General features: G+C 46.4%; 1 protein-coding gene across 4 annotated transcripts in view; it reads left to right on the top strand.

Moving 5' to 3' along the window:
* plekhh1 (pleckstrin homology domain containing, family H (with MyTH4 domain) member 1) overlaps positions 1-13582 on the top strand; it is a 66190-nt gene that overhangs the window by 34466 nt on the left and 18142 nt on the right. For all 4 annotated transcript variants that reach the window (XM_029729573.1, XM_029729576.1, XM_029729574.1 and 1 more), the window contains exons 10-20: positions 91-169; positions 452-543; positions 664-811; positions 2251-2390; positions 2482-2592; positions 2713-2799; positions 6927-7088; positions 8095-8175; positions 9472-9651; positions 11822-11933; positions 12307-12419. In XM_029729573.1, coding sequence (XP_029585433.1) covers positions 91-169; positions 452-543; positions 664-811; positions 2251-2390; positions 2482-2592; positions 2713-2799; positions 6927-7088; positions 8095-8175; positions 9472-9651; positions 11822-11933; positions 12307-12419 — 1305 coding nt within the window. The remainder of the gene's footprint in view (positions 1-90; positions 170-451; positions 544-663; positions 812-2250; positions 2391-2481; positions 2593-2712; positions 2800-6926; positions 7089-8094; positions 8176-9471; positions 9652-11821; positions 11934-12306; positions 12420-13582) is intronic.

The following is a 13582-nucleotide window of genomic DNA, read 5'->3' as shown; positions in this document are numbered from 1 at the left end:
GAGCGAGAGCTCTATTGCAAATATATTTGACCATATCTGTAAAACACAAACACACGCTCATGCTTGCACATTGATCTATGTGCTCTACAGGAGAGCCGTATCTATGCTGTGGCCAAGTCAGGGATGAGAGTATCAGAGGCGACTGCAGCAGCCAGAGGTCCTGGACGAGGTGAGTTACCCTGCTTACGTTGGAAAAGACTCTCTGTGTCTGTGGGGGAGTTGCAGTATGGGATCTGTCAGTGCTCCTTTTGATGTAACATCCTCTCAGCAGACAGGGCTAAGTAACACCTGTGCAGGTGCGATCTGGGAAGCTTTTATGAGCTCTTTAAAGAGATGTGTAAGGACGGAAACCTGTTTTTTTTAATCAGCTGTGAAGAAACATAGGACTTGCACAGCTATAATGATCACCTTGCGTTCTCTCTGGATCACATACATCTCATGTTTTCTGCAGGATCCAGCTTACCGCAGTACCCCTCCACAGGCCCATTCACTCACCTGATTTACAAGAATATCAGTGTGCCCGTGTATACCACACTCAAAGGGGTAAGTACCATACTCTACAGTAGCTTGAATTGTGACAAACTGACAATGCCATATCAACTTCCTATGGACTGTGGTATGTACTGAGGAATATCTAAAAGTCTCTCCTGTGTGTGTCTGCAGAAAGCCACTCAGATCAGCAGTGTGCCCCTGCATGATGATGACTCTGGTTCGGAGGACGACAGTGGCTCTCTGGCCAGCCTCAGGACCTCCACCCTGGGCCCAGACAGGAAGGGAAGCACCCCTGGGAGCCCTCGCGCCGTCAAGAGGGGTGAACATTGCTACATCAGCGCTGTTATCCTTCATAGTTAGCTGACACTGATTTAGTCTGTTCTCCGGTGCTTATTTTAATGTAAACGGTCTAGGAATAACTATAGGTTGTTGGTCCCTGACACAAGAAGGAACATACACTACATGACCAAAAGTATGTTGAAACCTGCTCGTCAAACATCTCATTCCATAATCATGGGCATTAATATGGAGTTGGTCCCCCCTTTGCTGCTACAACAGCCTCCACTCCTCTTGATAGGCTTTCCACTAGATGTTGGAACATTGCCGCGGGGACTTGCTGAAACAGGAAAGGGCCTTCCCCAAACTGTTGCCACAAAGTTGGAAGCAAAGAATCATCTAGAATGTCATTGTATGCTGTAGCGTTAAGATTTCCCTTCACCCGAACTAAGGGGCCTAGCCCAAACCATGAAAAACTGCCCCAGACTATTATTCCTCCTCCACCAAACTTTACAGTTGGCACTATGTATTGGGGCAGCTAGCGTTCTCCTGGCATCCGCCAAACACAGATTCGTCAGTCGGACTGCCAGATGGTGAAGCGTGATTCATCACTCCAGAGAACCCATTTCCATGCTCCAGAGTCCAATGGCGGCGACCTTTACACCACTCCAGCCAATGCTTGGCATTGCGGATGGTGATTTTAGGCTTGTGTGTGGCTGCTGGGCCATGGAAACCCATTTCATGAAGCTCCCGACAAACAGTTCTTGTGCTGACGTTGCTTCCAGTTTGGAACTCGGTCGTGAGTGTTGCAACCGAGGACGCGCTACGTGCTTCAGCACTCGGTGGTCCTGTTCTGTGAGCTTGTGTGGCCTACCACTTCACGGCTGAGCCGTTGTTGCTCCTAGATTTTTCCACTTCACAATAACAGCACTTACAGTTGACGGGGCAGCACCAGCAGGGCAGAAATTTGACGAACTGACTTGTTGGAAAGGTGGCATCATATGACGGTGCCACGTTAAAAGTCACTGAGCTCTTCAGTAAGGCCATTCTACTGCCAATGTTTGTATATGGAGATAGCATGGCGGTGTGCTCGATTTTTATACACCTGATAGCAACAGGTGTGGCCGAAATAGCCAAATTCACTAATTTGAAGGGGTGTCCACATACTTTTTTATATATAGTGTAGTTACAGGGTCTACATCAGTGTTTCTCAACTTTTTTGTACTGTACCAGGGACCAACAAGCTATGGTTCTTCTCTATGGAGGCCTGCTTACATGTAAACTAATACTAAACTAGTACTTACATGTAAACTAGTACTAAATGAGTGCTAGGCTAGCTAACCATCTAAGGGACCATACAGCAACATCCGGAGGACCAGTTGAGAGACACTGGTCTAGTGTATGACAATAAGTCCATCAGCTGTCGGTCATCTGAGTCACCTGTCTGTCAATTTGTTGACCTCTGACCTTTGATTTGCCCAGGTGTGTCCATGTCGTCCATCAGCTCTGAGAGTGACTACGCCATCCCACCTGATGCCTACTCCCTGGACTCTGACTACTCTGAGCCGGAACACAAAGTCCAAAGAACATCCTCATACTCCTGTGAGAGCCTGCGAGAGCCTGTGAGTGACCATTTACCGTACAATACAATGCACAATGAAACAAAATGATACCATATCATACAATACAACAACACTGGATGTTACCACACAGGAGATGCTGGAGAAGTCAGGGTACCTGCTAAAGATGGGCAGTCAGGTGAAGGCCTGGAAAAGACGCTGGTTCATCCTGAGGAACGGAGAGATACTCTACTACAAGTCTCCTGTGAGTCTCCACACGTCATCACTATGTGCTTTTCTGACAGAATTAGTTCAACAATAGCCTGGTCCCAGATCTGTTTGAGCTGTATTGCCAACTCCAATGGTCTTGCTCATGGTCTTTCAGAGCGACGTCATACGGAAGCCTCAGGGTCAGATGGAGCTGAACTCTTCCTGCAGGATCGTCCGTGGAGAAGGAGCACAGACATTCCAGGTGAGTGATATTGAAGAGGGACTGAAAACCAAGATTTTGGTTCTGGTTCCGAGAGCACCTCTACACACGTACACACGCACACACCCTAGCCTACCACCATTACCAAACTGGGTCAAAGAGAAAGGGCAGCATTCCTCTAGAGGGGCTTAACATCATCAGGGATAGCCTTGCAGGGAATGGAATGTTGTGTTCTAAAGCTGATTCTCATCTTTACTGATCTGGTGATCTGGTGTGTTTGTTTGTGTGTCTGTGTGTCTGTTTGTGCGTGCGTGTGTGTGTGCATGCGTGTATGCTTGTATGCGTGGCATGCATCCGTGTGAAGAACGGCGCTGGAATGTATAGCTGCTGTTTTTTCGGGCTCCTGACCAGTTCTGCTATGTTGTGTGTTTTTTTTTTGCGCTGAAATTAACTTGTTTTTTACATAATGTTTCCGCCATCATTTCCTATGACCAAAAAGAGCTTCTGGACATCAGAACAGTAATCACTAACCTAGATTCGGATGGCAATTTCTACTTCAATGAGTCGGCGGCACAGGACATACTGCTCACCCCGGATCAGGTCCTAGTCACTGACACTCGGAAGGGAAAGAGACGGCGATATAGCGGCCAACGTGTGGGTACCCTGATGAACGTGTGGGTACCCTGATGAACGTGTGGGTACCCTGATGAACGTGTGGGTACCCTGATGAACGTGTGGGTACCCTGATGAGCGTGTGGGTACCCTGATGAGCGTGTGGGTACCCTATTGAACATGTGGGTACCCTGATGAGCGTGTGGGTACCCTGATGAGCGTGTGGGTACCCTGATGAGCATGTGGGTACCCTGATGAGCGTGTGGGTACCCTGATGAGCGTGTGGGTACCCTGATGAATGTGTGGGTACCCTGAGGAGCGTGTGGGTACCCTGAGGAGCGTGTGGGTACCCTGATGAGCGTGTGGGTACCCTGATGAGCGTGTGGGTACCCTGATGAGCGTGTGGGTACCCTGATGAACATGTGGGTACCCTGATGAACGGCGGCGAGTAAGTAAAGCGCCTCTACCCTCTGTTGTGTTGCCGAATGTACAATCACTGGAGAACACACGGGACAAGCTGGACAAGCTCTATCCTATCAACGGGACCTGAAGAACTGTAATATCCTATGCTTCTCAGAAACTTAGCTGAACAAGGACACGGATCATGTTCTAGCTGGTTTGTCTGTGAATCGGCAGGACAGAACGGCAGCGTCGGGTAAGCTCAAGGGGGGTGGTGTGTGTCTCTCTGTTAACAACAGTTTGTGCGCTATCGCTGATATTAAGGAAGTCTCGAGGTTCTGCTCACCTGAGTTAGAATACCTCATGATAAATTGTAGACCATACTATTTACCAAGAGAGTTTTCATCTATATTTTTCGTAGCTGTCTTTTTACCACCACAAACCGATGCTGGCACTAAGACCGCACTCAACAAGCTGTATAGCGCCAAAAACGAACAACAAAATGCTCATCCAGAGGCGATGCTCCTAGAGGCCGGTGATTTTAATGCAGGAAAACTTAAATCCGTTTTACCTCATTTCTACCAGCATGTCACCTGTGCAACTAGAGGCGAAAAATTCTCTAGATCACCTCTACTCCACACACAGACATGCATACAAAGCTCTGACCATTACTCTATCCTCCTGATTCCTGCTTAAAAGGAAATCTCAAACAGGAAGTACCAGTGACGCGCTCAATACAGAAGTGGTCCGATGATGCGGATGCTAAGCTACAGGACTGTTTCGCAAGCACAGACTGGAATATGTTCCGGGATTCATCCGATGGCATTGAGGAGTTTACCACATCAGTCACCGGTTTTATTAATAAGTGAATTGATGATGTCATCCCCACAGTGACCGTTTGTGCATATCCCAACCAGAAGCCATGGATTACAGGCAACATCCGCACTGAACTAAAGCTTCCGCTTTCAAGGAGCAGTACACTAACCCGCACGCTTTAAAGAAATCCCACTATGCCTTCCGATGAACCATCGAAGGCAGCGTGTCAATTAAGGACTAAGATCAAAATCCTACTACACCGGCGTTGACAATCATCAAATGTGGCTGGGCTTGCAAACTATCACAGATTACAAAGGAAAACCCGGCCGTGAGCTGCCCAGTGATGCGAGCCCACCAGACAAGCTCAATGCATTCTATGTTCGCTTCGAAGCAAGCAACACTGAACCATGCGTGACAGCACCAGCTGTTCTGGATGATTTTATAATCCCGCTTTCCGCAGCCAATGTGAGTAAGACCTTTAAACAGGTTAACATTCACAAGGCTGGATCAGGGTGCATACTCAGAGCATGCACTGACCAGCTGGCAAGCATTTTCACTGACATTTTCAACCTCTCCCTGACCCAGTCTGTAATACCAACATGTTTGAAGCAGATCATCATAGTCCCTGTGCCCAAAAACACCAAGTTGTCTAAATGACTATCGCCACGTAGCACTCACATCTGTAGCCATGAAGTGCTTTGAAAGGCTGGTCATGGATCACATCAATACCATCATCCCAGACACCCTAGACACACTCAAATTCACATACCGCCCCAACAGATCCACAGAAGATGCAATCTCTATTGCACTCCACACTGCGCTTTCCAACTTGGACAAAAGGAACACCTATGTGAAAATGCTATTCATTGACTACAGCTCAGCGTTCGACACCATAGTTCCCTCCAAGCTCATCACTCAGCTAAGAACCCTGGGACTGAACATCTCCCTCTGCAACTGGATCGTGGATTTCCTGACGCGACGCCCCCAGGTGGTGAGGGTAGGCAACAGCACATCCGCCACGCTGACCCTCAACACTGGGGCCCCTCAGGGGTGCATGCTTATTCCCCTCCTGTACTCCCTGTTCACCCACGACTGCATGGCCAAGCACTACTCCAACACCATCATTAGTTTGTCAAGGGCACAACGGTGGTAGGCCTGATCACCGACAACGATGAGACAGTCTATAGGGAGGAGGTCACAGACCCCTGGCAGTGTGGTGCCATGACAACAACCTCTGCCTCAATGTCAGCAAGACAAAAGAGCTGATTGTGGACTACAAGAAAAGGAGGGCTGAGCACCTCCGGGGCTGTAGTGGAGCAGGTTGAGAGCTTCACGTTCCTCAGTGTCCACATCACTAAGGATCTATCATGATCCAAACATACCAACACAGTCGTGAAGAGGGCACGACAACGCCTCTTACCCCACAGGTGGCTGAAAAGATTTGGCATCAAAAAGTTCTACAGCTGCACCATTGAGAGCATCTTGACTGGCTTCATCACCGCATGGTATGGAAACTGCTCGGCATCCAACCGCAAGGCGCTACAGAGGGTAGTGAGTACGGCCCAGTACATCACTGGGGCCAAGCTCCCTGCCATCCAGGACCTCTATAACAGGTGGTGTCAGAGGTAGGACATAAAAATTGTCAACGACCCCAGCCACCCTAGTCATATACTCTTCTCTTGGAAAGCGGTACCAATGCACCAATTCTGGAACCAACAGGACCCTAAACAGCTTCAGTTAAGCAAATAGCTACCCGGACTCTCTGCATTGACCCTTTTTGCACTAACTTTTTTGACTCATCACATACGCTGCTGCTACTGTTTATTATCTGTCACTTTATTCCTAGTTATATGTACATATCTACCTCAACCAACTCGTACCCCTGCACATCAACTCAGTACTGGTACCCCGTTATATATAGCCAAGTTATCATTACTCATTGTGTATTTATTATTACTTTTATTATTACGTGTTTAACTTTTTTATTATTTATCTATTTCCTTTCTCTCTGCATTGTTGGGAAGGGCCCGTAAGTAAGCATTTCACTGTTAGTCCACACCTGTTGTTTATGAAGCATGTAACAAATAAAATTGTATTTGATTTGATTTGTGTGCCTGTGTGTGTGTGTGTGTGTGTGTGTGTGTGTGTGTGTGTGTGTGTGTGTGTGTGTGTGTGTGTGTGTGTGTGTGTGTGTGTGTGTGTGTGTGCGTGCGTGCGTGCGTGTGCTTGCTGACATGTACGTGTCTGTGCCTACCTGCTTGCACAGGCACACTTTCACAGGCATGCTTTCACACTCAATAATGCATTTCTCTCATATTTTCTCCATCTCCTGTCCTAATCAGTTGATAACGGAGAAGAAGACGTTCTACCTGACGGCTGACTCTCCCAACATCTTAGAGGAGTGGATCAGAGTTCTACAGAACATTCTCAAGGTCCAGGCCAGCAGCCCCGTCCCAATGGAGACCACTGCAGCCAAACCCACCGTGAGGGGCTGGCTCACTAAGGTCAGGGGTCAATGCATCACTAGGCTGGAGGTGGGGCCTAAGATATGAGGCTTATGGAGATGAGAAACAGACAGCATGTTTAAGGGGATTGGCTTGAGCAAGGCGAGGTACAGAATGACTTATCTCGATCACATAATGGGTGGTTCATTGGGATGTAAGCAGGATGGTTTGTAGATCACAGATTCTGGACACAGCCTTGCTCAGGCGATCCTTTCAAACACACAGTTGTCATGGAAGCTTTTAACTCGTCTTTTTAATGGAAGGACAACCCTTATTTCAAAGGCAACACAGAACAATACAGCTATTCTCGCCCAATATGTCCTGTTATATCAACCATATGTTTCATATTGGGACACAGGGAAGTTTAAACTAACCATTCTGTCGACTGAAAGTCACAGTTTGACGGAAGGATTTCACTTTCAGCAGATTCCTGGAAAGCTAATTTGCGTTGGGACACGGCTATGGTTAGCACCCCTTACTGGTCAGGGGATGGTGGAATGTTTGAGTGATATCCCCCCTTTCACTCCATCCCCCTCTGGCTCTTTCTTGTCTCTCTCCACTGAGGTGTATCTGTCAGTATGGTTAATACAGGGGGCTTGGCAGCCTTCTAACATCAGAGGGGTGTCTGTTACGGCTGACTGACAGATGAAACCTCCCTCTACTCTTCCTTTAAAGAGGCTTTGATCTCTACATTATGACGTTATACACCTCAGAGCTCTATAGTGATGTGCTGTTGGTTCACTACCTCTCCTGCTGCATATTTGACCTTTGACCCTGATGAGAGATGTACAGCTGGGATTATGAGTCATGATGACATGTGGCCAGAAATCCACAGACACACACACACACACACACCCACCCACTCTCTAGTGCCGCCTGGTGTTCAAATGAGAAGTATGCGATACAGTCAGTGGTAATGAGTGTATTACCCTCGTACTTTCTCCTCGCTGTCTTTTTCTCTTTCTTTCTCTCACTCTCTTTCTCTCTCTCGCTGTCTGTCCTCTAGGTGAAGCATGGTCACTCTAAGCTGGTGTGGTGTTCTCTGGTCAGCAAGGTGTTTTATTACTACAGGAACCAGGATGACAAGGTACTCGCTTCCTCTTCTCCTCATAAACTTACCCTGAAGTGTCCTCAATTGTTGCCAGTCTCTATATCAGGGGTGCTCACATTTTTGGGTTTGGTGGGACACAGGCCGAACAATAAAGGGTAAGCAAAATATTTCTCCGCATTTATTCAGAAACATAAAAGGTAAGCAATAGCTTTTTAGGGTCTTGAATCAATAGCTTTTTTAAATGTAATCATAAAATTACACTTCAAACATTAATCAAATTGTAGCCATATATTTTGACACCTAACAACACATTCTGATTACCAGTATTAAAGATTTATTCACATTTTTACAATTATAGCATAGAAACTGCAACCAAGTTTCTATGTTCATAAAACTAAAAACAAGTGTATCTTTAAAGTTAAAGGTGTTACACATAGGATTTAGTAGTATTTTTGCATTGTAATTTCAGAAAATGTCCATAGTGTATCTGGCACTAATAGTGGAATGATAGTGTTTCACAGTATTACTTAACCGCCAGTGTTGTGATTCGCCTATTGATTTCTCTCGCTTATTTTTTTCACATAAACTGAAATTGAGCGAAAGGCTTAGAATTTTAGCAACCAGGAAATTACAGAGCGATTTCCACTAGATAACACAGCCACAAAGTCAGAACAGCGTTCCCATTTCAACAACAGATGCCACTCCGGCGGGAGAAATCAATAGGCGAATATCACAGCCAATCACAACAATGGCGGCTAAGTTGTACTGTGAAACACTATCATTCCACTATTACTGCAGATATATTGTGGACATGTTCTGAAATGCAAAAATTCGAAACCATCCTATGTGTAACACCATTAATGTCCTGCAATTCCACATATTTTGCCATGGGATGGAGTTTTGTTTTTGCAGTTTTGATGCTAATTCCCTGCATTTCTACATATTTTGCAATTACTTATGCCATGTTCAAATGATATCTGAGTGAGAGTGACTAACAAAAGCAATGGGGGCCCCCTGGAGGTCAGGGATCCTGGGCACATGCTTTGGGTGCCCGGTCAGTAATTCAGACATGATTACTACAAGGCTTAGATAGCTGGCTAGACTAAGTTATCTAGAAATCTATAAAATGTTAGCAGACATGGGCTAATTGATTGACTGTCAGTGACTGACATAACATGAGGAACACTGCTGATGCACTAGATAATGTATTTATTTTTTGGTCGGGGGCCCCATAGTGGTCCTGGCGGGCCAAATCAGACATCACCCTAGTTTGGTTGGCTCTGCTCCATATCATATTTGAATATATTCCCTAAATGTGTGTGTGCGTGTCAGCTCCCCCTAGGCCAGCTGCGGATGCGTGAGGCGGCGGTGGAGGAGGTGGACAGGTCATGTGACTCGGACGAGGACTACGAGGCCAGTGGGCGTGGCTTCTTGTCGTCCCACTGTACCCTAGTGGTGCACCCCAGAGAGCAAAGCCCCACCTATCTGCTCATAGGCACCAAGCAAGAGAAGGTACAGCACTCTAAAACTACACAACCCATACAGACCCTCACCTAACAGCTCATAGGCACCAAGTAAGAGAAGGTACAGCACTTATAACGCCACACTAACCCTAACCTATGACCTCTTCCTATGGAGATAGATAAGTCCCAGTATTATGTAAATAAGTACAGTGTAACTCACAATATTTGGAAACAGGAAACACAATACTCAAATTTAAATCGCTATCCACCTACAAATCAAATCAAATTTTATTTGTCACAAGTGCCAAATACAAGTGTAGACCTTAGCGTGACAAGCTTACTTACAAGCCCTTAACCAAAAATGCAGCATTGTTTGAAAAGTAAGAAAATATTTGGGGGTAACTGCAAATAGCGATTTGATGTTTAGCAGTCTTATGGCTTGGGGGTAGAAGCTGTTAAGGAACCTTTTGGACCTACACTTGGCGCTCCGGTACTGCGTGCAGTAGCAGAGAGAACAGTCTATGACTAGGGTGGCTGGAGTCTGACAATTTTTTGGGCCTTCCTCTGACACCGCCTGGTATAGAGGTCCTGGATGGCAGGAAGCTTGGCCCCAGTGATGTACTGGACCGTACGCACTACCCTCTGTAGTGCCTTGTGGTCGGAGGCCAAGCAGGTGCCATACCAGGCAGTGATGCAACCCGTCAGGATTTTCTCGATGGTGCAGCTGTGGAACATTTTGAGGATCTGAGGACCCATGCCAAATCTTTTCAGTCTCCTGAGGGGGAATAGGCTTTGTCGTGCCCTTTTCACGACTGTCTTGGTGTGTTTAGGTCATGATAACTTGTTAGTGATGTGGACACCAAGGAACTTGAAGCTCTCAACCTGCTCCACTACAGCCCCGACAATGAGAATGGGGGGTGCTCAGCCCTCCTTTTCCTGTAGTCCACAATCAGCTCTTTTGTCTTGCTGACATTGAGGCAGAGGTTGTTGTCCTGGCACCACACTGCCAGGTCTGCGACCTCCCTATAGGCTGTCTCATCATTGTCGGTGATCAGGCCTACCAACGTTGTGTCGTTGACAAACTTAATGATGGTATTTTTAAAATTTTTACATTTCATTTTAAGGGATGGATCAGCTTAATATTGCGGAAAGATTGTTGCTTCCATCAATGTAATTGTCTGCATCATTTCCAATCCCACATATATTTTTTGGGTAAATATATATATCCATATACATACACTTATGCATACATATACACATATACACACACCTATATAGATATACATACTTTTTTAAGAATATTCCTCCTATTTGTAACTGTGCTATTTCACAATATACCTTCTATTTGTAACTGTGCTATTTCACAACATTTCTGAACCTATCTACATTTTACTTAATGATGGTATTGGAGTCATTCCTGGCCATGCAGTCGTGGGTGAACAGGGAGTACAGGAGGGGACTGAGCACGCACCTCTGAGGGGCCCCGGTGTTGAGGATCAGCATGGCAGATGTGTTGTTACCTATCCTTACCACCTGGGGGCAGCCCGTCAGGAAGTCCAGGATTCAGTTGCAGAAGGAGGTGTTTAGTCCCAGGATCCTTAGCTGAGTGATGAGCTTTGAGGGCACTATGGTGTTGAACGCTGAGCTGTAGTCAATGAACAGCATTCTCACGTACGTGTTCCTTTTGTCCAGGTGAGAAAGGGCAGTTTGGAGTACAATATAGATTGCATCATTTTTGGATCTGTTGGGGTGGTATGCGAATTTTAGTGGGTCTAGGGTTTCTGGGATGATGGTGTTGATGTGAGCCATGACCAGCCTTTTAAAGCACTTCATGGCTACAGACGTGAGTGCTACGGTCCGCTAGTCATTCAGGCAGTTCATTTTAGCAGTTAGCTACCTCAATATTAGAAACTGGGTGGTTCGAGCCCTGAATGGCTGACAACTGTGGTATAACCGACCTTATACCATGGGGATGAAAAAACATTTATTTTTACTGCTCTAATTACATTGATAACCAGTTTATAATAGCAATAAGGCATCTTGGGGGTTTGTGGTATATAGCCAAATACCACGACTAAGGGCTGCATCCAGAACAGCCCTTAGCCATGGTATATTGGCAATATATACCACATCCCCTCCGGCCTTATTGTTTAAATATAATACACAGTCACATCTTGGCACTTCCCTATCTCCATTATTTCCCATTGGTTCCTGTCCAGGACACCTGGCTGTATCATCTGGCGGTGGCAGCGGGCAGCAGTGCCAGCTTCAAGGTGGGCACAGAGTACGAGCAGTTAGTCGGGAACCTACTGGACCTAGAGGGTGACCCAGGTAAGACATCCACAGTCACCAAATCAATCAATCAGTCGGTCACTCAGCCATCCAATCAATCAGTCTGTATGCCTGACATCACAAAATATGACACGAGAGGGCTACTGACTAACAACAGTTGTCTAGGAATACCTTAAAAGATCTGTATCAGATGCCAAGGATCCAGATTTTAATATTATTTTCAACCAGGAGGACTGACTACTGAAACCTCTTGATCTAGTCTTCAATCTGCAGACAGTGTTTATGACTGGGCTCTAGTAGGGCTGTTCCTGGTCAGCTGTTGCACCACTTGAGTTTGTAACCCTGTGTGTGTGTGTGTGTGTGTGTGTGTGTGTGTGTGTGTGTGTGTGTGAGATTGTGTTCTCTCTCTCAGACTCTGCATTGTGGAGGAGGGAGGCTCTATGTTTCTGTAAAGATGGCCTGCGCTCCCCTCTCACCACTCTCCCCTCTGAAGCTTTGCAGACTGAAGCCCTCAAACTCTTCAAGGTTGGTCCCTTCATCTCTCCCTCGCTCTCATCCTCTCCTTTGCTTCAACTTCCTTCACTTCCTTTCTTTTAGTCCCTTTAGTTTCTCTTCCTTTGTATTTCTTCACATCCCTCGCTCTTTCTCCTCTCCTGGCTGCATTCATGTCTACTGCTCTGACTGAGGCCCCCAGCCCTTCTGTCAGTCTGTTTGAGGCATCCCTCCTTTTCTTCTCTTGGACCCACTCCATGCCCCTCTACCCTAGCGCCGCTCAGAGATCAAAGCCTCACAGCAGGGGTCTGGCGCTCATTAGAAGTATGGAAGAGAGGTAATGGGGGTGATCATCTCATCTGTTTGAATCGAACCATTCTTCTTGTACTTGTCCTTGTTGGGCGGTAGATGGATGTAATAGAATGAGGAGGGAGTGTGACAGACAGACAGCACGGTGAATGTGAGAAGTAGCTGGGAGAAGGGAGTGGGACAGGGACGGGGGTAATAAAGTGGATCTGGAGGAGTATGGACCTTGATCTTGGATGTATCCTGTTCCTCTCTTTTCAATACAGCCGCCCAGTCCGCCTCCCCCTCCCCTTCTCTCTATGCTTCACTGAGCTTTCCCTCGGCCCCACATTTTGGCTTTGTCTGATTGGTGTTCCATATATAGAGGAATGGATTCATTAAGCTCACTCGCAACCCTTTAAAGTCTCTGTTCCTGTTCAAATACTTTGAACATGCACCCTTCTCTTCTGTCCTCCCCGTCTTTGAAGTATAGTCCCTGATCTGACACGACTGGGTTAGTGAAAAGCTCTTTCATTTTCACAGTATTCATTTATAGTGCCTTGATCCTGACGGTGAACATTCTCTCGTTGCCCTCCAGCCATGACATGACCGGCTTGTTTGACGGCTACTTCCTGACTTGTTTTCATTAGAATAGTAATCTGTCTCCAAGTAGGAAACACATCATGTTGCTGCATGTTTCATGACAATTTTCCGACCTGAGTTGGGTAGTCTCACAACCGTATGTATTTGCTTCCACCTGCTGGTAGAGAGGTGGTATTACACTGACATATCATTGCATGTGTTTTAGATTGACATCGCGGTCTGACAACACAGAGCCACTGATCTACAAATCAACCTTCTTAAAATACATCCAAAATAACTACTCATTATGTGCTCGAGACTACCGATTC

Source organism: Salmo trutta, chromosome 33 (assembly GCF_901001165.1).
Source record: "Salmo trutta chromosome 33, fSalTru1.1, whole genome shotgun sequence".
Lineage (NCBI taxonomy): Eukaryota > Metazoa > Chordata > Actinopteri > Salmoniformes > Salmonidae > Salmo > Salmo trutta.
Note: the sequence above shows the minus strand (reverse complement) of the source record. Positions and strands in the feature narration are given on the sequence as shown.